General features: G+C 43.4%; 2 protein-coding genes across 4 annotated transcripts in view; one reads left to right on the forward strand and one right to left on the reverse strand.

Annotated features, from left to right (window-relative positions):
- SNX30 (sorting nexin family member 30) overlaps positions 1 to 9,617 on the forward strand; it is a 46,851-nt gene extending 37,234 nt beyond the window's left edge. The window contains exons 7-9 of the mRNA XM_030511666.1: positions 340 to 426; positions 3,225 to 3,377; positions 4,482 to 9,617. Of these exons, the coding sequence (XP_030367526.1) occupies positions 340 to 426; positions 3,225 to 3,377; positions 4,482 to 4,541 (300 nt within the window). The 3' untranslated portion in view covers positions 4,542 to 9,617. The remainder of the gene's footprint in view (positions 1 to 339; positions 427 to 3,224; positions 3,378 to 4,481) is intronic.
- On the reverse strand, positions 5,881 to 20,498 carry SLC46A2 (solute carrier family 46 member 2). Of its 3 annotated transcripts, none has more exons than XR_003995016.1 (5): positions 15,937 to 20,498; positions 14,172 to 14,255; positions 12,377 to 12,533; positions 10,923 to 11,196; positions 5,881 to 7,135 (listed from the first exon to the last, which is right to left on the reverse strand). XR_003995016.1 is itself a non-coding variant. In XM_030511665.1 (4 exons), the coding sequence occupies exons 1-4, from the start codon at positions 16,970 to 16,972 to the stop codon at positions 11,139 to 11,141; spliced, it is 1,335 nt and encodes a 444-aa protein (XP_030367525.1). In that variant the 5' UTR covers positions 16,973 to 20,498; the 3' UTR covers positions 5,881 to 11,138. The 3 variants fall into 3 exon arrangements, 1 of the variants encoding a protein (XP_030367525.1); XR_003995015.1 differs by having other exon boundaries at positions 10,633 to 11,196; XM_030511665.1 differs by having other exon boundaries at positions 5,881 to 11,196.
- Positions 20,499 to 22,483: the final 1,985 nt, after the last annotated feature.

The following is a 22,483-nucleotide window of genomic DNA, read 5'->3' on the forward strand; positions in this document are numbered from 1 at the left end:
CAGCTTTGATGCTTTTGTTTATTTCCTTTTCATGCTAATAATAACTCAACTGATGAATTGAATTTACTTAGGGCTGTATTCATGGTTACATGACAGCTTTTATCTTGCATGCTTCCAGCTTGTCCAGAAGTTGAATTTTATCTGACCCTGCCAGCTGCTGGACAGCAAGTGCCCTTTATTTTTAAAAGGTACTCCCTAAATACTGTAAAATAGGACAAAGGAAGTATGGAAGTCTGACTTCAGCCTGAATTAGCACTTAAGCTTTCCAGTTTTGTGCAGGGTGGGTAGGGAAGGAATGAGAGGATCCCTCTCACAGCTGTCTTTTTCTCTTGCCCACAGAATGTGTTGAAGAAGAGAGACCAAGTTCAAGCGGAGTATGAAGCAAAACTGGAAGCTGTAGCCTTGAAAAAAGAAGAACGCCCAAAGGTTAGCGCTTTAAACTAAAGTCTTGAAAAACAGCTTGCACTTACATTACTACGTGAGAAGAATGGAGAAACAGAACTTTCTTCATCTGGGTTTGGTGACTTCTTTGCAGTATAAGCAATTTCTGGTGGAACAGACACTTGTTGTTGGCAAGCCGGTGTGAAATTAAGACCTAAGTATGAACATACATAACCTGTCTAGCAACTTCTGTACTACTGATCTCCCACCATGCAGAGCAGGATGTCTCTGACCTGTGTAATGCAGGAATAACAGCCAGGAACCAGTTGGAGTGTTCAGTGACCGGGACTGAAGCAGTGGTAGAACATTCCCTGGTGACTTAGCAGTATGTCAGTTAGCTAGTTAAGGTGCTAACCCTGGCACTGCTAAACTGTATTGTAGGATACCTGTTTCGACTGTGGAAGACTCAATATTTTGCCTCTTCTCGGGAGCTCTTCCTGTTTGATGCTGAACAGACACAGCAGAGGTTACTGGGTGACAGTTTTTAGGTGGGCTTCATGCAGAAGCAAAGCTGTAAACTGGTGTGCTTGTGCTGCCACCTGCTTTCTGCATGAAGCAGTGTGCAAGAGCCCCACCTTCCATCACTGCAGATCTAACCAGCAATGGCAGTAGGTTAGATTCCCTTCCTCTGCTTGGGGTTTTTTGGTTCCCCTTCAGTTTTCATTAACCTTGCACAAGATATAAAGTGCTTAAAAGCTATTAATTACCTTAAAATTTTGTTTCAGCTACTGAGTTGCAAACTTGCAAGTTCTGCCCTGGAAAGCTGCAGTTTTGTGAGGAAAGGTATTTACACACCTGAACTGCAGTGGTGTGTGTGCAGACACTGCTTTCATGATGCCTGTGGAGACTTAGCCAGAGTTCATTGCTGTTGCTCCTTAATTAGAGCATATGTGACCCATTTGCTGATCACTGGGTTGTCCCTGTAGCTCTAAACTCATACAGCACTCTCAGCCTCACCTGGTGGAGAACCGGCTCTAAGAAAGACCAGATCTTATTTATTTATTTATTTATTTTAATATATTTGTTGTTGTTTCAGATCTTGGCAGAAGAAGCAGGACACTTGGGAACTAACTTAATTGGGTTGGGGAATCTTATGTGGTTTTGCTTCCAGACTTCATGACTCTTGATAGTCTATCCTTTCCCATTAAGATAGCAGAGTACTTATAAATATGATGCAAGGCATGCTTGTCTTGAAGGAAGTATCTCCTAAACCTTCCAGCCAATTGCTTCGTAGTTCTTGTCTGAAGTCTACGAGAGAACTTCATATCTGTAATTGTAGCAGAGTAGATTCTGTAGCCAGTAGTATAGGGCTCAGAGAGGGTAGGGGAATTCTGTAGCTACTGAACCCCCAAGCTACTTGTAACGTAAATCTGGTTGCGTGAATCAAGTGGTACTCAAATCCCATGAGTATGAAGGAGGTGTTTCCTGTGTCTCAGCACAGCTTTATTGGAGAAGAGATGCAGGACCTTCTCTCAGTTGACACAATACTTCAGTGGTCAGCTGTAATCCACATCTGGAGAAGAACCAGAATTGATATATTTCTGCCTAAATTGGGTACCTTGCCAAACTGCAAGGTAGTAGTACACCTGTAACTTCCAATGCTATAACACATGAAAAGCTTCATACGTAGTCTGTTCATCCTCTTCCTTCTTTCCTTCATGGCCCTTAAAGAAAAAGGGAGCTCCCTGAAAGTATCAGGTATGAGAGGAGCCACTGCAAACGTCTGAAAATGTTCTTCATTCTACCTTTGTCTCTGTGCACGTCACAGCTTCTAGAGCAGAAGTTCACTCCTCACATTGGTGCTAGACCCCAGGGGTTTCCTCTTCTGAGATCATGGGCTTAGTCTGCATGTCCTTACAGGCTTCCTGTCTGTGTGGACCATGCAGCACAAGGAGAAGGGCAAGAAAGGTGCTCATGGCTTTTCTTCTTGAAGAAACATTTTTAAATTGTTCTGGTGGTATATATGATGTTAGTTAAAACATAAGCAAAGAACACCAGTTTCTTTGGCCAAAAGTGCATCTGCCTTGGGCCAGTGGCTACTGTCATAATCCATTTAAATCTCTACCCAGGCTTGCAATAGGCTGTCCTTCAAGATTTCTTAGACTGCTTATGTGTCCACGGTTGAGCCCAAAGGCCCATGAGCCCATCCACAATCAAAATCCTTTGCACTTTGATCTTTTTTTCAGGCAGCCTATAAGGTTAAAAGTGGAAGCTAGCAGCTAGAGGCTTAGGAATTTTATTCTGCCATAGCTGATCACTGCTGTTTGTGTACTACAGTTGAGAGGTAACACTGAGGTTTCTTATTCAGGTCTTTGGAGAAACCTAGATGTTTGTTGTTTGTACAACAATTTACTAGCGTAAATTGGAAAATGCCTAGTGCAATGTAAATGAAAGAGGAGAGAAAACTTGCACTGGAGCTATAGCCAAGCTACTCATTTGAGAGCTAGGAACTGAGCCTAGGCACCCAGCACTTACACCAAATGGTTTTCCTCTTTATGTGCCTCTTGCAAACTTGTCCGCAATTTGCCTCCATATCGGGCATAGAGATGGACAGGCACAACTGCCTACCACCTCAGACAATGGAGAACAAATTAGGCAATCTAGTCTCACTAATATAGAACTGGGGCTTTTCTCCTTGCAGTCATAACTGACTTTATTCAGGGTAACTTCTGGACTATTCACTTACCCTTTCCTCTGTAGTTTTGCTAAGTGAGATTTGAGCTGATTCAGCAGTCTAGAACTCTCAATGACAGTTTTAATCTTAATTTTTTTTTTTGCTGCAGGTACCCACAGATGTTGAGAAATGTCAAGATCGAGTAGAGTGTTTCAATGCTGACCTGAAAGCAGATATGGAGAGATGGCAGAACAACAAAAGACAGGACTTTAGGCAGCTACTCATGGGTATGGCAGATAAAAATATCCAGTACTACGAGAAGGTAGGTGGCACTGAGCATTGGCTAAGGACTAAGAATAGTTTAAATTCTTCTGAGGAGATGGTGGTAATTCTTCAGGAAATCTTTGCACTGTCTTGTAGAAAAGAATCTTGGACATGTAAATCAGTTCTCTAGTGCTGTGGAAGCTACTCTTTGTCAGCAGCTTATTGTAATCAGTTCCTGAGTTGCTTGTCATGCTTAAGTGTGAGGCTAGGAGTCTTCTGCAAGACAGCCCTGTAACAGCATTTCATCCTGGATGCCTGCATTCTTGCACTGAACAAATTACTGAGCAGCAGTAGTGGTGTTGAAAAAGACCAAAATTGCATGTTCTAGTAATATTACCAGACTAGAAAATTTCTTGCTTCTGCCTTTTATGAAACAAACTACATGGGTTAATGTATGTCCATGGACCCATCTATAGATTACGCCTGGTATGCATAAATGGTTCTAATCTCCATCCCCTTGTGCATAGTTTTTTCCCTTGTATGCTAGTCCTGGAAATACCTCATCAGGCGCCTCTGCACTTTCTCAGTTGGTGCATGTGTGCCTGAGATTCACTGTCAGACTATTTTAAGTGAAAGGGCTTTGACATTTAACTGCATATGCTGCTAATCTAGTTTTCCTTCATGCCAGATCAGTGCTGCCCAGTGCAGTGGTTGATACATGAAACACTTCTAGTCTTATGCATGGTGACATACTTGTCTATTGCTTTTTTCCATATATGCTTTACGAACTTTTCTGTCATACCACAAAGACGTGAATTTCTACTAGAAACAATTTGCCTAGCTGAAAGCTGTGGTGTTCTTCAGTTTAAAAGAGTATAGCTTGATATTTGGAAATCGTGGGTATTCTGATGATTTTTAATGGCTTGGACCAGCTGTTGACTTTGGAAAGCTTAGATTTGTTTTCTTCATTTAGAAGCTGCACCTGTTCTTTCTGAACGCTTTCTTGCTGTTTGAGATTGGCTTACTACTTTTCCTTCTGTTTTAACCTATAAGATCTAGCTAGCCTTCCTTGAACTTGCGTTCTATTGGTCTGGAAGGGTTGGTCAAAAATTACAGGAACTGACGTATAATCAATTTTTTAAATCTTTATTTCTTTCTTCAGTGCCTTACGGCGTGGGAGTCAATTATACCGCTATTGCAAGACAAGCCAGAGACCAAATAAGTACCACCTCCATGGACAGTCTAGCACTTCTATGCTCAGTACCACTAGATGTACTGGAACTGTATGAAGGACTCCTTTTGTCAAGTTAACTGAAATGCCAGCTGCACTTAAGCTGGAACAGATGCTCTGAAAATTATTCTAATTTTTTTCCTCACTTTCTGTGTTTAAACTGGGGTATTTTTCATCTTTTTAAGTTATCTTGAATGGTTCCTTCTTTATCCTATGGAGTGATTGGGGGTTCACAGTGAAAGCGCACGGGGATCTTGATAAAACTTACCTCTTTAGTCTAGGAGGAACTGATGAATGGAACACTAAAAAGATGAAAATAAAACTCTACTGCAAGGTGCCAAATGACATCTTTATTACCATTCTGTTTTGTTTGCTTATAAAACCCCCACAACATAATAATTATTCCTGTGATACACTACTCCTTAACCAATCCTTATCCCTTACTTTGGATGGACAGGGAAAGGCTGGAAATGAGTATTTTCTGTTTTGTTACCACCTATATGCTCCCTCTGGATACAAAGGTTTCTGGAGACTTTAATGTGTGGGAGTTGGGCTGGTCCAAGACAGAACATAACACCACCACCTGCAGATAGCCTGTGACGCAAGCATGAACTGTGGTTTTTGTGAGTGTGGCATGCTGTTGGTTCATACATCTTTGTTTACCTTGGTGCTTATGAAGTAATGTCATTTGGCTGAAGTGTACTTGTGACTGACTTGGGGATCAGAATCAGCCTAGCTGCGGGAGCAAGTTGAACAGCTGCCTTTCAAGGCTTATGGGAATGGTGGAAGCAAGTATGAGTCTTTAGTGTATTTTTTCTAAAGCTAGCTCTGGAGGTTGCATGGTAGAATTCTCTTGGTCCATGCTTTAAACGTTTGGGGTGTGGAGGGTTTTTTGTGTGTTTGGTTTCTTTTTTGTTTCATTTTTTCCTGAACTAGAGCCACTTTGGGCTTGGTCACTTAAGGTGCCCACTATAGTAAAGGTAGAACTCTGCTTCTCTCCCCATGCTTCTCTCCCTTTTTTTTTTTTCTGGTTTGGTTGGTTATTGTTTTGGGTTTGGTTTTGTGGGGTTTTGGTTTTGTTTTTTTTCCTCCAGAAGCCGAAAAGTGTCAAATGCTTGCTTCCACCAAGCATCATTGTGTGTGAAACTTGCCTTAAACAGGTTGGTGGAGGTGGATAGGTACCCTATTAGGTACACATAGTGTTCATACCTGTTTATTGAACCACATGGCAAGTCTTTTAAAACTACTTTTGGTACGGATCTATTTTCTTAGTAGTTTTTATTGGCCTTTAGAAATGTAACTGCTTCTGCAAGTCCCTTTTCTTTCCCCGTTTCTCTGGCAGTCCAACCTCAAGTAAATGACTGCTTTTTGTTAATGACCATATGAATGCTGCCATGATTCCCAGGGACCGAGAGTCTTGGTTTAACAGCATGCAGATAAATCCTTTTTAACCATCCTAAGTGGTTGGGGCTAATATCAGTGTAATACTTGGATTTTGGGGGAATAAATGAGTGCTTACTCCTAGCCTCGAGTGATAACTTCATCTCTGGCAACATTCTTGTGAAGAGCAGTAGTTGAGTATGTACAACTGCTGTGTTCTCCTCTGACAACCAACAAGGTACTGGTCTGGTTTGGACTTTATCCCTTCATAAACACCAAGTAAAACTGAAGCTCCCCTGCTCAACTTGGTAGATTTATAGCGACTCTCAAGATGAGGTATTGCAGCAATGTGGTAGCTCTCAGGCCAATTAGATGCTCTTGGTGCAAAAGTCAAGTTTAAGACATTTTAAGAGGTCTTCCTTTTTGACTCGGCCTTCATTGACAACTCTGTGGTACTAAACTATGCTTGCTGGTTTAAGCTCACAGTTTGTGAATATACACTTACTTGCTGTAAATGAGAACTCTGCTTTAAGTTGCTGTTAGGTCCAGAATGATAAACTACTCTTGTGCAAGGAAGTGCTTAAGAGGACCATCTTGAAGCAGTAGAGCCAGGTGTTTTCCTCAATCTTCCTATTAAAAAATAAAGCACTTACATACTGTTTAACAGTCTGACCTTCAGGGATACAGTCTTCCCTATTTCCCACAGAGATCAACATGCCTTTTTGAGCTGGTTCCTTTGTGGTAAATGGAATTTTGTAGTTGACCCTGCAACATCACTGGGAATGAAGCAAAATGTAATTTGAACTAATATTTAGACATGTCTTCCCTTCACCTTTTAAAAAAAAAAAGTGAAAGATGAGTAGAAAGGATGGTGGTGACATCATGTGACATCATAGTGTTCATGAGAAGCATAACGGACAATGGGGAGTACCAAGTGAAGCTCAAATTGGTGTGTTACTTTTGAGGCTGGAGCTGTTGAAGATTGTCTTAAATATTCTGTAATCCAATGCCACTGATCCTGCAGTATGGTTTTTAAACTTGTCCTCATCCAAAGCATGTTTTGATTTCAGATAAATCCTGTTCTGGCTAAGCTGTTGAAAGGCAGGCACGCTTTGCACTTCCCTGTTGCATTATGTAGCTCTGTGGTACTTGCAGGTTGATGTGGATTTCTTACATGATGTGGAACACCAAAGCTTCTTAAGCCCCTGAAATGAAAGTAAGGCTTAGTATCTGAAAGAGGAGTCCTTTGCAAGAATTGCAAGTGTCGTGGCGAGTGTCTTGGCTTGTATGTGCTATAGAGGATACTCTTACAAAGAGCTATTGTAGATCACTAGGTAACTGTGGGAGAGGCTGTGTAGGGAGGATCCTGACTGAGTTTTGGGGCAGCAGTGCTGAATGGGAGAACTACAAAACATCAGGAAACTCCTGTAAGATGTAAAGAGTGCACTTACTTAACCTATTGTTAGTAGGATGCTGAGATCTGAACTGTTAGCAGAACTCTGACAGGTTATCCTGTAATCCTTACAGGATAGGAGTCTCTCCTTTGGATGGCCCAAACTTTGCATGTGAAAAGTAGAAGGGGTTAGTAAAGGGAAGCAGGAGTGTAGTGAAGGAGCTTCATCTTTGAGTAAATTCTTAAGAGTGCAGTCACTTAAGTTCACCATTCACACATGCACTAAAATTATGTCAAAAGTAGTCAGACCTTTTCTATGAGTCTATGTAACATGTGGGTCATTCAACAGTCCTTAAATTAGCCCAGTTCCACTTGTAATCCCTAGTCGGACCAAGTTCCCTCTTAGAGGATGCATAATTCACTGCTGCCGTGGTTAGTTCTGTGTAATTTCTGAGGTGTTTGTTTCTTATCTGAACTGTCACCCGCACAGTAAAGCAGGCACTGAGATCTCGTTTTCATGCTTGGTAGTGAACTGTGTATTGTTCATGTGTATCCTTACCAGGCTCTGACTCTTGCAATAAGTATAGGTGTTGAAACACCATAGCTTTTTCAGGTATCCGTTGGAAAAATAAAAAAGTAATAGGAGTAGCACTAAACACACAAACTGTTCCAGTGTAACTTGTAGCAAAGAAGAAACTATGGATTCTTCGCTGAGGTCTACTTGAATTTTTGTCACACTGGCACTTGTGCTAAGGATAGAGTAGTGGGATATGTGGTAGGGAAGAAGCATCCGCAAAGCTCATGTGGCAGCGGCTGTTCTGTGGGGGCACTGTGAGGCAGTCTTCCACCAGTGGCTCTGTGTAGCCAGTTTGTGATGCATATTTCTTCAGGTGTTGGTCCTGCAGATGCAAGGTTCAAAAGAATTCCCTCCCAGCCTACCAGAGAGTGTTCAGTGTTTTAACAGGAGCTGTGTTTTTGTCAAAAATTGCACAATTTACCTGTTTATGATTAATGTTGCACTCTGTTTAAAATCCTGGTGCTGAACACCACTGAGCAAAACTGCATACATTAAACTAGCTCATTAGCTGTTCAGCCTTCTTAAATTCTGAAGGTAGAACAGTCTCTCCCTTGGAATATTACCTTTCACTACAGCAACCAATAAATACGGAAAATGGGGTCTTTTTTTTTTTTTTTTTTTTTTTTTTTTTTTGAAGATAGGGGAGTTGCTACTAGTTACCAGATTTTTTTTTTTTTTTTTTTATAAAGTAAAACTGGGGATCACAGGAATAAACTTGCCTTCTAGCAGTGTGAATGTTGCATTTTAAACTTTTTGGGAGTGCTGTTTAGCCAACTTTATGAAATAAAGAGGCAAAATTTAATTCTGTGCTTAGCACTTTGTAGTCTTGCTGGAGTATCTGATTTGTACAAGTGAACTGGGCTAATTTTAAGGTTGCAGGGCTAAGGCACAGTACTTACGCAGAAAATAATGCACTTTCCAAAAAGGCATAAGTAGATCACCCTTACCTAAGTGGCATGATAAAATATTAAAGGCTAGTCACTGTCCTAGACTACTTTGCAGGCCTTGGTACTCTGTGCTTTGAAGCTAAACCATTTCCTTAATTCTGCTGCTGGGATACGTATCCATTCCTTCAGATCAAGCAGCAGGGTTGGAGCCAGTGCCACATTCCCACTGCACAGGGAGACGGGTTGCAGAGGGGCAGTCTTACAACAGCAAACAGCCAAAGGGCTTTTGTCTTTAGCGTATGAAAATAAATCAGTACTGTCCATGTTCTCTTTTTGCTCTGTGCCTGCATCCCTCTGTCCCTCCTTAAGGTTAGGAGAGTCGGGCCATGCAGGTGAAGGCAAGCTGGCTGAGTGGAGGAGGCGGACCTCATCCCCTCATTGTTGAAGGTCTTAGTACTGGGGACAACAATGACCAGTGCTGGCTCATGGCCCGGACTCTTTCTCTTTCAGCCTGTGTAGACCCACTCACTAAAACTAGAGTCACCATTCATACCACTGAAAACCAAAATGGAAGCTGTGAAAAGACTTGTGTCTGTGTGGATTAGCCTAGTAAACAGTGTAAAAATGGGAAGGAAGCTTTTGTTTCCTGCGCTCGACCAAATCTGGCAACTGTACTCTTGTTCAGACTCGCAGGCTAGGAAATGTTGTCTTGCCTTCTGGTGCTGGCATGTTTCTATACCCTTTCATATATCTCTGTATAAATATACTTTGTGCATTGTTTACTATGGAACTAGTATTGATGGAGAAAAACACTTTGAGGTAAAACTGTTTGTAATTCTCTATTAGTGTGTACATTTTTTTTAAAATGCTCCATTTTGTTTACCTCAATTAAATTAATGGAATGGACCAATAAATGTATTAAAAGATGACTCCTTTACCTAGAATAAAGTTTCATTTTTGCAGCCTTCACCACTGAAGTGATGTGTGTACATGTTTTGCCAGGCGGCTCACTATCTTACTGCAAAAATACCCTTCCCTTAAAATCTAGTTATACTGCTAATCCTGTACTACATCTAGTATTACTTGAAAGTGATGGCTGGAGCTAAGGAAAGATTGCAAGTGGGTGTGTGGAGAGGTGGGATACAGGGTTGGCAGCAACTTCCTCAGAATAAGAGGTTGTATAGTGAGTAATTGACTTCTGCTTGCTGCTTACCTGGCTTGAACTGCCTGATTTGCTTTCAGATTATTTCAGTTACTGAAGTGCTTTTAACTTGCTTAGTCCAGGAGCTTGGAAGCCACTTAATCCTTGTTAATTCAATTAGTATGTAAGTAGACATATAATTTAAGCCCTGATCCCTCTGGAGCATGCCAGTCTTTTGAATCATGTTTGTATTTAGCTGCCAACACCTTACACCAATTGCTGAATTGTATGAGGTTCCTTTAGGTAGGGGTTTCAATGCAGTATAAAGATTTTTATTTTTAACACGGGTAATGAACTCTGATTATTACCTAGTATCAGTGTCCCTACACCTCTGTAAAGCCCACAGGAGTAGTGTGCTGCACTTAGCTGTTCTTAAGCTGTTAGAAGAGTAGTACACCCTTGCGGTGTGAATTGAAATGCTGGTATCGGCTCTTGAGTCATAGGTGTCCTCCCATGAGCTGTGTTAAAGCACTGCCCAGGGACAGTGTGGCAATCTCCCAGAAGACAGGGGTGTGAACATCTGTTCAGAAGTGTTTTATTGTAGGAAATTACTGAAAGTGTCTTAATCTTACATTTAATGTTTTTTACAGTGGTATTTCTGTATTTAGTAATCTGTATAACATTGATTGGCCAGGCTGACATACCTTCTGTAGCACTTGGAGAACAAGTGTGTCCTGCTGACAACTGTGCGCATGTGGCTTGTGGGCCCCTGCTTCATCAACCAAAGGCACAGAGCCCTGAGGTTTCCTAATAAACAGATGAGAAGGAACTAATGGAAAACTGATCCTCTGCTTTCCCCTTCCACACTGAATGATGTGTCTAGAAATGCCATTTTCATTTCCACCCTGTTGTCCATCTGCATAATTGCTAACCAGCCTAGCAGAAAAATGAAATGCTCTGAAGACTGCTGGTGTTCAATAGCCAGTGCACGTACTCTGTGAGATGATGTACTGCAGAAATAACAAGGCAAACTTCTTTGTCCTGGGTGAGCTCAGTGGCTGAGAGCCTGTGGCATGCTGTGAAATGGAAACACAAATTGAGATTCTTCCAGTCATGAAAACTGTGGTGACTAATGCTTGGCAAGTCTTCCACTTAGATAAGTTGGAGAGTTGATCAACACCAAAAGAGGCTTTAGCTGGTACAGCCTCTGTCACTTGGTCAGAATCTGAAGAAAGCCAGTGGTTGAACATTGTTTGATGGCCACGATGCTGTAAAGAGCAATAAAAATGCAGGTTACAAGAGAGCTAGAAAACTACTTTCCTAAACTGCTGTTTGCTTTTTCCCCATCAATTCTTTAGTTTAAAATTCATTGTGCTATCTGTAGCTGGCTGAGTGCTCATGTGATTTCTCTCAAGGATCTGCCATCCTTGTGTACAAGTGATGATATTGGCACCATTTGTCATCTTTTGGACTTCAAGTCCTAATAACACATGTTTGTGCTGATAATGGTGCTAACTTCTATTTGGAGTCTGCATTAAAAAGCTGTTGAGTAACTAGCAGTGACTTGCTGTTAGAACAGCAGGGTTGTGGTAAGAAATGAGTCGCTCTTGTGTCTGGAAAATAGGAGGAGGAAAGCAGAGTCAGGGAAATGATGAGTGTGAAGTAGCCTTCCCCACACCAGCAGTCCTGCTGACACCAGGTGTCAAATGTGTTCAAAAGTCCAGAAAGCCTTTGGACAAAACAGAACTGATGGTGTAGGACCTTTCCTTGTAGCGTTGCTTTTTGTTCCTATCAGAGTGATAACACTTAAGTCAGTATACATTAACCATATATATATAACCATGTATTAACCATGCCTTTAGACTTCATACTTGTTCCTGAAATTCACCTCTCAGTTGCTCTGTAGCTGCATGGTTGGGCAAATTCACTGGATCAGAAAAGTAATCACTTCCTTCACCATGTAATGGTTTCTCTTTGAAAGAAAAACCTGAGGGAGACTCAGATTATTCTTTTCTATCACAATGAGTAAGTAAACTGTAATGGATTTTTAAAAAATGTTTTACTTTGTGTAGGATTATTCCCTCATTCTACTTATTACTATTTTTGTAATATCAAGCATTACGTTCGTGTGAACGCTTTGTCCCCTGGGATTATCAGCTCTTCAACTCTGCTAAATATTCCTCCTACAGCAATTCATGATACATTAAACAAGAGAAGATTAACAGCATTGGCTATATCACTTGCAAGTTTCAGTTTTTGAATCTCCTTGGTATTTGTCAACTTATTTCTGCAAAATTTTTGTTTCTTCCAATTTTCTTTTTCCTTTTAAGTTTACTTGGGAAAAAAAAAAAAAGAATCCCATCTGTATTATATACTTTAGGCCTAGAATCAGGTAACATTGAGAAAATACAGCATGTCCTTTTGGACAAAACCTTTCCTGTTCCTTACCTCAAGGGGAGGAGAGTCAGGCAGCTGACTAGAAAAGACAAAATGAAACAGAAGCCGCTGTACCAGTTCAGTGTGTTTTGATAGATCTTGTTGTAGACTGTAGATGTCACTACTCCTGTGGTGACTAAAGACAACTGCAGCAGGACAAACACTTTTCCTATAAACCAAGAACATAGTTTGTTACAGGGAGAAAAAAACAGCTCTGGTACCTCCTGACTAACCCTGGATCACTGCTGTGTGGGAGAGCAATGTGGTCATTGCTTCACAAGCACCAGATGGCATGAGCTTGTGTCTGCTTCTGTTCGAGATCAGAATTTAATGCCTTTTCCTTCTTTAAGGCACAGGATGAAAGATTCATCCAGCAAACTGTGTGCTTAACCAGTCTAGATGTGGAGGTAGCTGCTTGGAAGAGCAGCAATAAACTGGGCAGTAAATGCTCCTTTCCCTAGGAGGTGGAGAAGTAGTTTTGGGCTCACATCTTCAGGACAGGAGAGATAAGAGAGATTTTAGTCAGGGTCTGCTTCTGCTTTTGGTCAGAATAGTGGTCCACTGGTTTGCAATGATAATCACGCCTGAAATGGGGAGGGGTGTGTGATTCGTACGATGTTTTGGACAGAGAAACCTGAATTATAGTTGAAACAGCTTTTGTGCTGAAGCGCACCTTTCTGTTTCTGTAGTGGTAAAAGGGGGAAGGCGAAGTAACCCAGACCTGCTGGGATGTGCAAGCTGGGAGCAAGGTCAGTGCTATGCAGTGGGCTTGCTGCCCTGGCAGCCTTCTCCAGCTGCACAGCACCAGCAGCCACCACTGAAGGGGAGAGTGCTGCTACCAGGAGGCAAGGGCTGCTCTGCTGCATGGCCCTGCTCCAGAGCCGGTCTGCCACTGTACATCGGTGCAGCGTGTATGGCTTAAGGTGGAGGTTAAAAACAACATTAGGATTAATGACGATTAATTTGGGGTGTGAGCTGCTACCTGTGTGGCACGTAGGGGAGTTTGTTACAGAGCACGGTGAGGAATTAAATCAGTGACAGAGCAGCATCATGTTCATATGGTAGACGTGAAAAGGATTGCTGTAGGACCATGTTTGGAGGAGGCATGAGCAGCCATGGTCCTGAGGTCTTATTTGAGTGCATGGCTAGTCCTGTCTGTTGTGTCCAGCTTATTGGGGTAAAAACGGTAGCCTTCAGTACAGTGCTGTAAAATACATATATTGTACTGTTTTCTAATACATTTTTTTATAGAAAATAATTTATGCTCCTGTTTACCAATAAAGGCTGATTTTGACGCAAAGGTTATCCTTCATTAGTTAAATCATGCTCTGACAGGAATAAATTGCCGGGTAACACTTGGAGACGTGTTTAGAGAGCATAACTGAAAAAAAAGATGAAAGAAATCCATCCTTCCCAAAGCTGGAATTAAAAGAAGCCAAATATAAACTGTAAATATCACAGTGTTGCAACACAATATCTGGATTCTCTTGTTTTTCCCTGGAGTAGTGTGTTTTTGAGCAGTACCTCTGGTATTTTCCCTGCCTCTGAGCTGCACACTGATAATAATCTTTAGAAGCATGTGCTGAAAATTGTGTGGGTAAATGATGCAACTGAGGACAAGAAGTTCGGATGTGACAATCTTGTCCTGCAAGTTTCTCTGCTCCTCCCTTCCCATTTGTGGTACCAACTGTTTCGGTTTTATTATGCAGAGCACAGATTGCAGCAATAACTTACCTCTCTCCTTGTACCTTAGGCTGAATGGAGCGATTTGAGGTTTTTTGACTGGTAAGACAACCAAAGCACTTACCATAGGATGATCCTTCGACATGCTTGGATAACATGGACCTGATGGTTGGTAAGGGGATGAGGGCAAAGAGCATCACTGCCCGTGCTGCAATGCAATAAGTGTGTGGTTATCATTAGTACCTGCTTCTTGTCCCCCAACGCAACCACCACTGCTTTTGAAGACTATGGGCCTATGGCTTGGACAGGGCCTTTGCTTCACTTTTCCTTGTCCCTTGAGTACCAGAAAGAAGTACAAATCTTTGGTAGGAGTGTAGGTCCTCACTCCATCCAAGCGATGGTGGGTAAGCCATCTATTGCTCCCACCAGCAGAGGTACCTTGCCCAAACCAGCTGTGGTCTCTTGGTCTCACCCTGAAATCCCAGCACAGATGGAATATAGCACTGTCCTTTGAGACAGTGAGACTGATGATTTGAGTCTAACCGGCAGAGAGAGCACCCCATGCTACATGGCTTTGACAGGAACAGTACCTTTGTCACACCATAGCTGTTTTCTATCTTGATGCTTCTGGCTTGCAGTATTTTAGGCTTTCGCTAGTGTGGAAACTTGTAGGGAGCTGGAATTACCTTCCTGTCAGGAGAACCAGCCTCAGTGAAGACTTGGTCCATGTCTATTGTACCAAGGTGTTTCTGCAATGGAGGGAACAAGCATTCTGCACACTGTGTAGCAGTATGTGTGCATGATGGACTTTAAATATTAAAAACCTCAATTTTTAATTCTTTTTTTTTTCCTAATCGTTTGTTCCCCAGCCTAATTGCTGAAACGAACAAAATCTCTTACAAAATTTCACTTGGTGTTTGGCTTAGTGCACAAATATAATATCTTTCCCTTTAGAATAACTTTAATTTTCAATTTCTTATTCCCTGTAAGGGCAGACAGAAAAAGCACTTCAGGCCATTTATCTTAGATCTTTTTCTCATTTTCAGAAGAAAAACCTCAAAGCCATACAGCACACAATACTCTTTCAGATATGAATCATCCATCTCTCTGCCACGATGGATGCAGTTCTTGGATTTTGCCTTCTGCATCCCTGCAGATGCTACCTACCAACAATAAACTTGCCTTTCCTTTGTTGTGGGATGCTGCTCCATATATTTATACATAGTGTGAGATTTGTACACTACATTATCATTTTTTAGTTTCTAAAGCAGGTCCAATGTTTCGCTATTGTTTCACATCGGCCATAAATGCCTTCATGTAACAAAAATAAATCACATCTTAAGATGTTTGCTTAATAGTAAACCTTTGCTAGTTTGTTTCTGTCGTAGCCTTGAGCCTTACCTCACAAGAAGCAAGTGCTTGGGCAACAAGGTCTAGTGTGAAACGTTCCCGCCCATGGCGGGAGAGTTGGAGCTAGATGATCTTCAGGTCTTTTCCAACCCTAACTATTCTATGATTAATGCGGTGGTGTGGTCTGACTAGTACCAATAGCCAGCAACAAGTCCCACTTGCCTGTGGTGTAAGCATTGTTCTCCTGCTCAGATCTGGGCTATGACCAAGTGACAAATTACAAGTCAACCAACCTTAAACTAAGCCTTGGCAGGAGTGTATGCCTCCTCTGGGTATTGTAGGGTGTTGAGTGTCGGAGCATAAAGAGCGGGGAGAGGGGAATGATAATGAAGCCCTCTTGGGCATTGCTCCTGTGACAGTCTGCCTAGCTCCCTGCTCTGAAACTCACAGTGAAACAGAGCAAAAGACCTTCTGATGCTGAAATACCCCGACCCCTTTCTCAGGATGCACTTGCTTGTGTGAGTGATTGTTCAACTCACCGATGTAGAATAGGAACGTCCACCGCACGAAGGCCATGATGAGGATGCCAGCACTGAAGGATACCACTCCGATCATGGTCATGATTATATCCTTCAGGTATTTGGAGAACACAAATACCCCTAGGAAGCTGGTGATGAAGATCACATACCCAGCAGCATTGCCGTGTCCGATCTGCACGGCATTCCAACTTAAAGGCTCCCTGAACAAGAAGAGTGGGAGTACGTTCATTGCACCAACCACAGCAAGGTCATAGAGGATTGCTGCCACAAACAGCATGATGATGATGAGTTTCGAGGGGGATACTGGAGTGGAACTGCTGCTCTCTGTGTGGGCTGGTAGCTGGCTGCCCACCTCCTCTGCACTCTTGGGTTTGGCTGGGCAGGAAGCTGCTGGCTTGGGGACTGTCAGGACAAAAATGCTGTAGAGAAGGCAGAAAGCATAGCAAGCAATGCTGCAGCTCACCAGCACAGTGCCCTCTCGATAGCGGTCACTGAAGCCAACAAAGAGGTAGCCAGATGCCATGCTTCCCAGAAAGCCAGCGAGGCCGTACACCAGCTCAATAACGATGAGCCGCAGGGACCTCTTGCTCTCGGAGGAGCCCAGGGATCCCAGAGCCATGACACCTGCCCAGAGCGTGGTGAAACCGCCTGTCAGCCCATTGAAGGCAGCAGCCCCGTACATCACCTCGATCGGCCAGCCCAGCAGGATCAGGAGGAGCAGGAGAGTTTTGGAGCCCAAGTAGCCAAGGAGAGGGAAGCAGATGGGAATCTTCCGATGTATTCTGTCCCCCAGCTTGGACAAGCCATAGGCTGACACCAGTGGGCTCAGGCCCAGGACAAGGTTGTAGATGATATAAAAATTAGAGACAGCCTTCTGCTGAGCATCTTCCAGCACATGGGACGGAGCGGTGGCATTGGTCTGGTTGTAGTAGTTTTTCACCACCAGCAGCAGCGCTGTGTCGTAGAAGGCACTGGCCACTTGGGAACCTGTGACCACGGGCTCAATCCACGTCCTCATCACGGTCACCCCCACCATGCTGCTGATGACCTCCTCTTCTTGGGGAGAGCTGTCTTCAGGGACGTGTGCAGGAGGAAATGGCTCTTCAGAAGCTCTGCTCTGGAGGCATGCTTGGGGAGGAAGAGCAGCAAAGGGAAGGACAAAAGGTCTGCCGGGCTGCACAGGATTAGAGAGTTGTGCAAGAGATGATCTGGCCGGGAGGATATCTGCGCCTCGCCTTGCTACACACACTCACACACACACATCCTTATGCTGCTCTGATCTCCAGCTCACAGACAAGAGGCTTTTGTACAGCTGGAGAACGCCCTGCGCTCCTCTTCCTGGTGTAGTTTCAACAGAGGTCAGATGACCCAGCGGAATTTCTCTCTCCCAATTTAGGAAGTGAAAATGATCAAATAATTGCTGCAATTTGGGGTGGTGGTTTGGTTTTTGTTTGGTTTGGATTACTCCTCTCCCCCCTCCCCCCCCCCCCCGCTTTAGGCATCCTTCATGTGTTTCCAAGTGGCTGCAGGAGCAGGGGATGGCTGTGTGCTTTTACTCTGGTAATCCGTGAATTCTCCTTACCACAAGCTGTTTTTGCTTTCTCCTACACAAATATGTTGTTGGCTGTTTTGCTCCTAAGTGGTCCTGTCTGCCCTGTTGCTGCACTGTGCCCATTATGTCATTGTTTTTTCAATAACCCACTCAGGAAATTACACCAAAAAGAAAATAACATGGAAAAAAACTGGTTTTGGTAACCTGGCTCCCACAGCTGCCACTCTTCCTGCTGTGTCCTTTGCCTTTGCAATGTGGGAATTTCCAAGAGAAAGGAGAAAAGTCCCCATTTATCCAAAGGCATCGGGGACTGCTGCACCCCAGTGATCTGAGCTGAGCTGCAGGCTGGAATGGGTGAGAGCCCACCTCCGGGGAAGCATTTTCCAGTCCCCGCGCCTGAGGCCGGTGGCCATGCCTCCCTGCAGTGCCGGTGCCACATGCAGCTTGGCAACTTGGGAGTCAGCCTCCGAAATTGCTGCTGCCCAAGGGGGTCAAGCGAAGCGACTCAGCCCAAGTGGCTCCGGGTCCCTGTGTGTGACTGGAGCAGGATACGGTGCAAGCAGGCTGCCAGCTCCAAGGAAGATGCTTGCAGTCCCAGCTGCAGGAAATACTTGGGGGATATTTGGCAGCCTCAAAAATGGTAACTTAAATTGTAGTGATCTCATTCTGCATTGGTTTAATAGATCATAACAGGCAGAATAACAATCTGTTCTAGGAAGATTTATGATGATTATTTTAAAAAATAAATTAATGATTAATTTGCAAGAACAATGTTAAAGGCTCCATCTGTTACACTCTCTGTTGATTCAGGTGACATTTACTCAATGCCTGCGTACTCATGGCTCAAGAGTTTTATTTTTCATTCTTAGGTCAGTTGTGCAATAATTTTTGTTTTACATTTCAATGCAAGGAAAAGAAGTTCCAATGACTAACAGGGAAAGGAGTGGGGAATTGTCTGCTAGAATGATTTGCTGCTAGACAATTCCAGTTTCACCAGAGAATTTGTTTTTTGGTCAGGCCAAAAGACTCCAGAAGCCAGCTGTAAAATATAACTTGGGTTGTTCCAACAGTTGGCTTTTTTATTACTTTTTCCCCCCAGATTTTCTGCAAAAGGTGTCCAGTTTCTTTTAGATTTTATTCAGATGCGGGACAAGTCTTTTTCTTCAAACCCTGGAATATTTCCAGAGGATGGAAATTCCAGATAACCTTAATGAAAACCCCAAAGCATCAGCCTCTGACCAATTTAAGCAACTAACTCAAACAGAGGAGATGCCACGTTCTGCTTCACCCAGGGAGCCCTGTCTCTTCCACCAGACATTAGAGGGAAAGATAAATGACTTTATCCCATTCAAGCTTCAGTTTGGGACATTGGTTATCTTGCAGTACAGAGGCATGTTACAGGCACTGTGCTTGAGAGATTGCAGATCTGCTCAACTCTTACATAAGGGATATTTTTCCTCCACTCTTTGTTGCATTTACAGGCTGCCTGGCTTATTCATCTGACACTCTTGACATCTAGGTGATATGATTTTATGCTTAATGCTATTCAGGCCTAGATAGCTAATGGCCTGTGCTAAGTGCTGTTAGTGATCTCATGACTTACTTACATATTTCCAGGATATTCTGAGCGTTCATTCACATTAAGTGTGCTTTTAGAACTAGTTCTTGCGGAAGGATAGAATTTCACGTCAGTAAATGCAGAACAGTGAGTGCTAAAATAAGAGTTTAACCCAGGCTCCAGGATATTTCCCACTGCAAAATACTTTTCATGAATACCATATTCATTTGATGCCACAAGGACTTCAAAATTACAGTTCTCTAGCATCAGTTTTTCCATGAAGCTCAGTTCTCAAATTGCTAATATTTATAGGGACATTTGCATCCACTTTAAAATATGCTCCTGTAGCATAAACACAGTGGAGCCTTAAGAGCCTGAAGAGAGTGGCCCTTGACATTTAAGAAAAATGCGTGTACTGGGTCACAGAGACTAGCCTAAAAGCAAAATTACACTTGTGTAGCCTGTTGGAAAAGGAACACACTGTTTTAGGACATTCCTTTCTAGAGTTGTCTTGCCTTGAGGCCCACTAGGGGCCAGGTCAGCTCTGTGTCTCACCAGCTCTTGTACATTTGTCAGCCTGGCCAAATTAAAGTGCTTAATGTCTCCCTGTGGCAATGTTATACATTCCTATGCAGTACTGGGGTGGGGTTTTTTTAACCTTTTATGATAGTTCTAGCATTTTTTCTGTCTGAACAGGGTTACTGTAGGGATGTCAGTATCCTGCGGCAGCCAGGCTTGGCAGGTACCAGCATTTTGGAGCTTGGTCTTCAGCACTCCTCGTCTGAAAAAGTCCTTTTGACATCCAGGACTGCAATCCAATGTGGCTGCATAAGCCTCCTTCATCTCCCTTGCCTGAGCCTGCCGATGGGATCTATGATTTACGGTCTCTGGCTGGCAAGACATTTCACCTCTGAGGTGGTAAATGAACTCCATAACTACTCATCCTGATACATGCTGATAGTCCCGATCACACAGAGGATTTGTGGCAGTGGCAAGGCAGGGAAACATGACTGAGGAGTGGGAAGTGCCTAGTTCTGAGCCCAGATGGCGCTGCGGTCACGTTACAGCACTGTAGAGAGGCAGAGCTGGTTGAAAACGCTGGGGAGAAGCAGCTATTTCAGTGATGGCCTGTTTTCCCTCGGAAAATACGTCTTCATCATAAATGACCACAGACTGTAATGACAAGCTATGCTCCTTCTCTCTGTGGTGTGGGAGGTTGGCTTTCTCACTGGCTGCATTTAATTATACATTGTCCTTGTCCTCACAAGGCACGTGGTTCTGCTTGCAGAACTTGGGGGAGATGGAGGGAGAACAAAAGCTGCACTGAAACCTGGGTGCACAGGACATCGCCAAGGGGATGCAGCATCCTGGTCCAGGGTGGTTGTCTTGTGGGATCCAGAGCTGCTGCTGATAGGTAATAATGCCTGGATACAAAAGGCCACCTCAGCAGCCCTGTTTCAGCGGCTCTGGAAAACAACCTCCAGGCTGTTTGGAAACTCTCAGTGCTGGTGCCAGTGTCTGTAGCATTACATTGCTGTAATAAAATGCAGGACCATGCCCTTACAGGTGCAGCTAGGGGTGTCTCATACACTGGGACCCCTGGGCCAGCAGTCTGGCATGCAGGAGGTGCAGCACCACCAGACGTGTTGAGATCACCTATGGAGACATCTGCTTTCATGTGCTCACGGGAGGATGAGGAAGCCCAGGCCATGGGCAGTGTGAGCACGTGGTGCCTCACTCCCCCATGCCTTGAGGCCTCACATGTTGCCCCACATGAGCAAAGCCCAGGGCAGTGTGCAGGCTGCAGAAAAGCTGGAGAATGGATTTGCTGCAGGGAGAGACCTCATGGGGTGTGCTGGCGTGAAGCACATGAGGAGGGGTGACCTCATGCCAGGATAGGGGAGGTCCATCAGCTTTCCCCCAGAAGAAGCTGGCTGCCTCATTTTGGGAACATGGGAGAGCAGGCAGGAACTGGAAACAGCAACACTTTCCAGTTTCCTTTGGGACAGACACTGGCTGACCAAGCAGCACCAGAAACCTGTGCTGCCATGCTTTCACCAACAGATGTCGTGTTTTGCCTGTTTCTCTCATTTCAGTTTCCTGCTTACCTCGTTGTAGTTTCCTGTGGGCTCCTCCCTCTGCTGGAAGGACAAAAGCATCCTCGACACATGCTTTTTGCTGACCTGGCTTCTCTTTTCCTTAGCTTGAGGAATGTAGGCAATTAATAGTGCTGACAGCTAACTATATGCTTTAACATCAATCCTTTCCATGAAAGCAAGAAAAAAAGCTGCTTGCAATAGCTGGTGTCTGCCTGATCAGCACAGAACAAATCCTGCTGTAGTTCTTAGATAAGCCTTGTGCCAAATGATTTTGTGTGTGCACATCCTCCTTTTTATTAATATTAATGTATTTTTAAATTGTTGTCACGGTATATGGGTTTGGTGTGGAGGCATTGCAAAGTTCAAAGGTGTGCAGGCAGCAATGGACTTGAGAAACGGGATGAAACAAATATTCTAGAACTACAGCTTGAGCAATTCTATGTTGAATAAAGCAAAAGTGGGCAGTCTGGAAAAATGAAATAACTGTAGCAAAAACGTGACTATTAAAAATTTTCACTAATGAATGAACTACAGTCAATAATCCATAAAAACCCAGTTCAAAACCAAAACCTGCTCCCCACCAAGTGCTCTCCAAAGCTATTCAGGAATAATTTTTGTTGTCTACTTCACATTTTTATTTTTAATGTAGGTCTAGAAACTTGCATGGCAATGGTGAATGGGTATCAAAAAAGCCTACAAACACATTTAAATAATAGTAAGTTTGTGAAAAGGCATTAAGGGTGAATAAAAGCTCCATAGAAGGAGTGTGTGAGTGAATTTGACTTGCAATTTATAAAATTGAAGAGGAACTGTGTGTTAAGGGTGGACACGAATCAGAGGAAGACTAGACACAGACAATATTGGAAAGGTTAACGTGGCAGATGAAGAATGAAAAAGAGATAGTAAGCCACCCATCCTTGTGGAGTGAGGGGGAGGAAGAAGAAAAGTGCAAGTAAAAAAGGAGCACTATATTTTCTCGGCTGGTAGGACCTTTGCCAGGTAACTCAGCCCTTCACAGGTACAATTACAGGGAATGAGTATCTCTCCATAAGTCTGCAGCTCCATGGAGGTGGGAACAGCAGACGGCAGGGGACATCAGGACAGTGAAGAGAAAAGGGACAAATCCACACTATTTCACAGGGTGAGAGGTGGAAACAGTCAAAAGCATCGTAAATGTTTAAAGACAAAGGCTCTGCCTCATGCTTTGTGTAAGGCATAGTGCTCCCTGTGGAGAGGAGGGAAGGTAGAATATTTCTCTAAATCTTAGTTCTTCTGGAGGCATCCTTGCCTGAACATCTAGCTTTTTTCAACTGGCAGATCCCACGTTAACCCTCCTCA

This window comes from Strigops habroptila, chromosome Z (genome assembly GCF_004027225.2).
Source record: "Strigops habroptila isolate Jane chromosome Z, bStrHab1.2.pri, whole genome shotgun sequence".
Lineage (NCBI taxonomy): Eukaryota > Metazoa > Chordata > Aves > Psittaciformes > Psittacidae > Strigops > Strigops habroptila.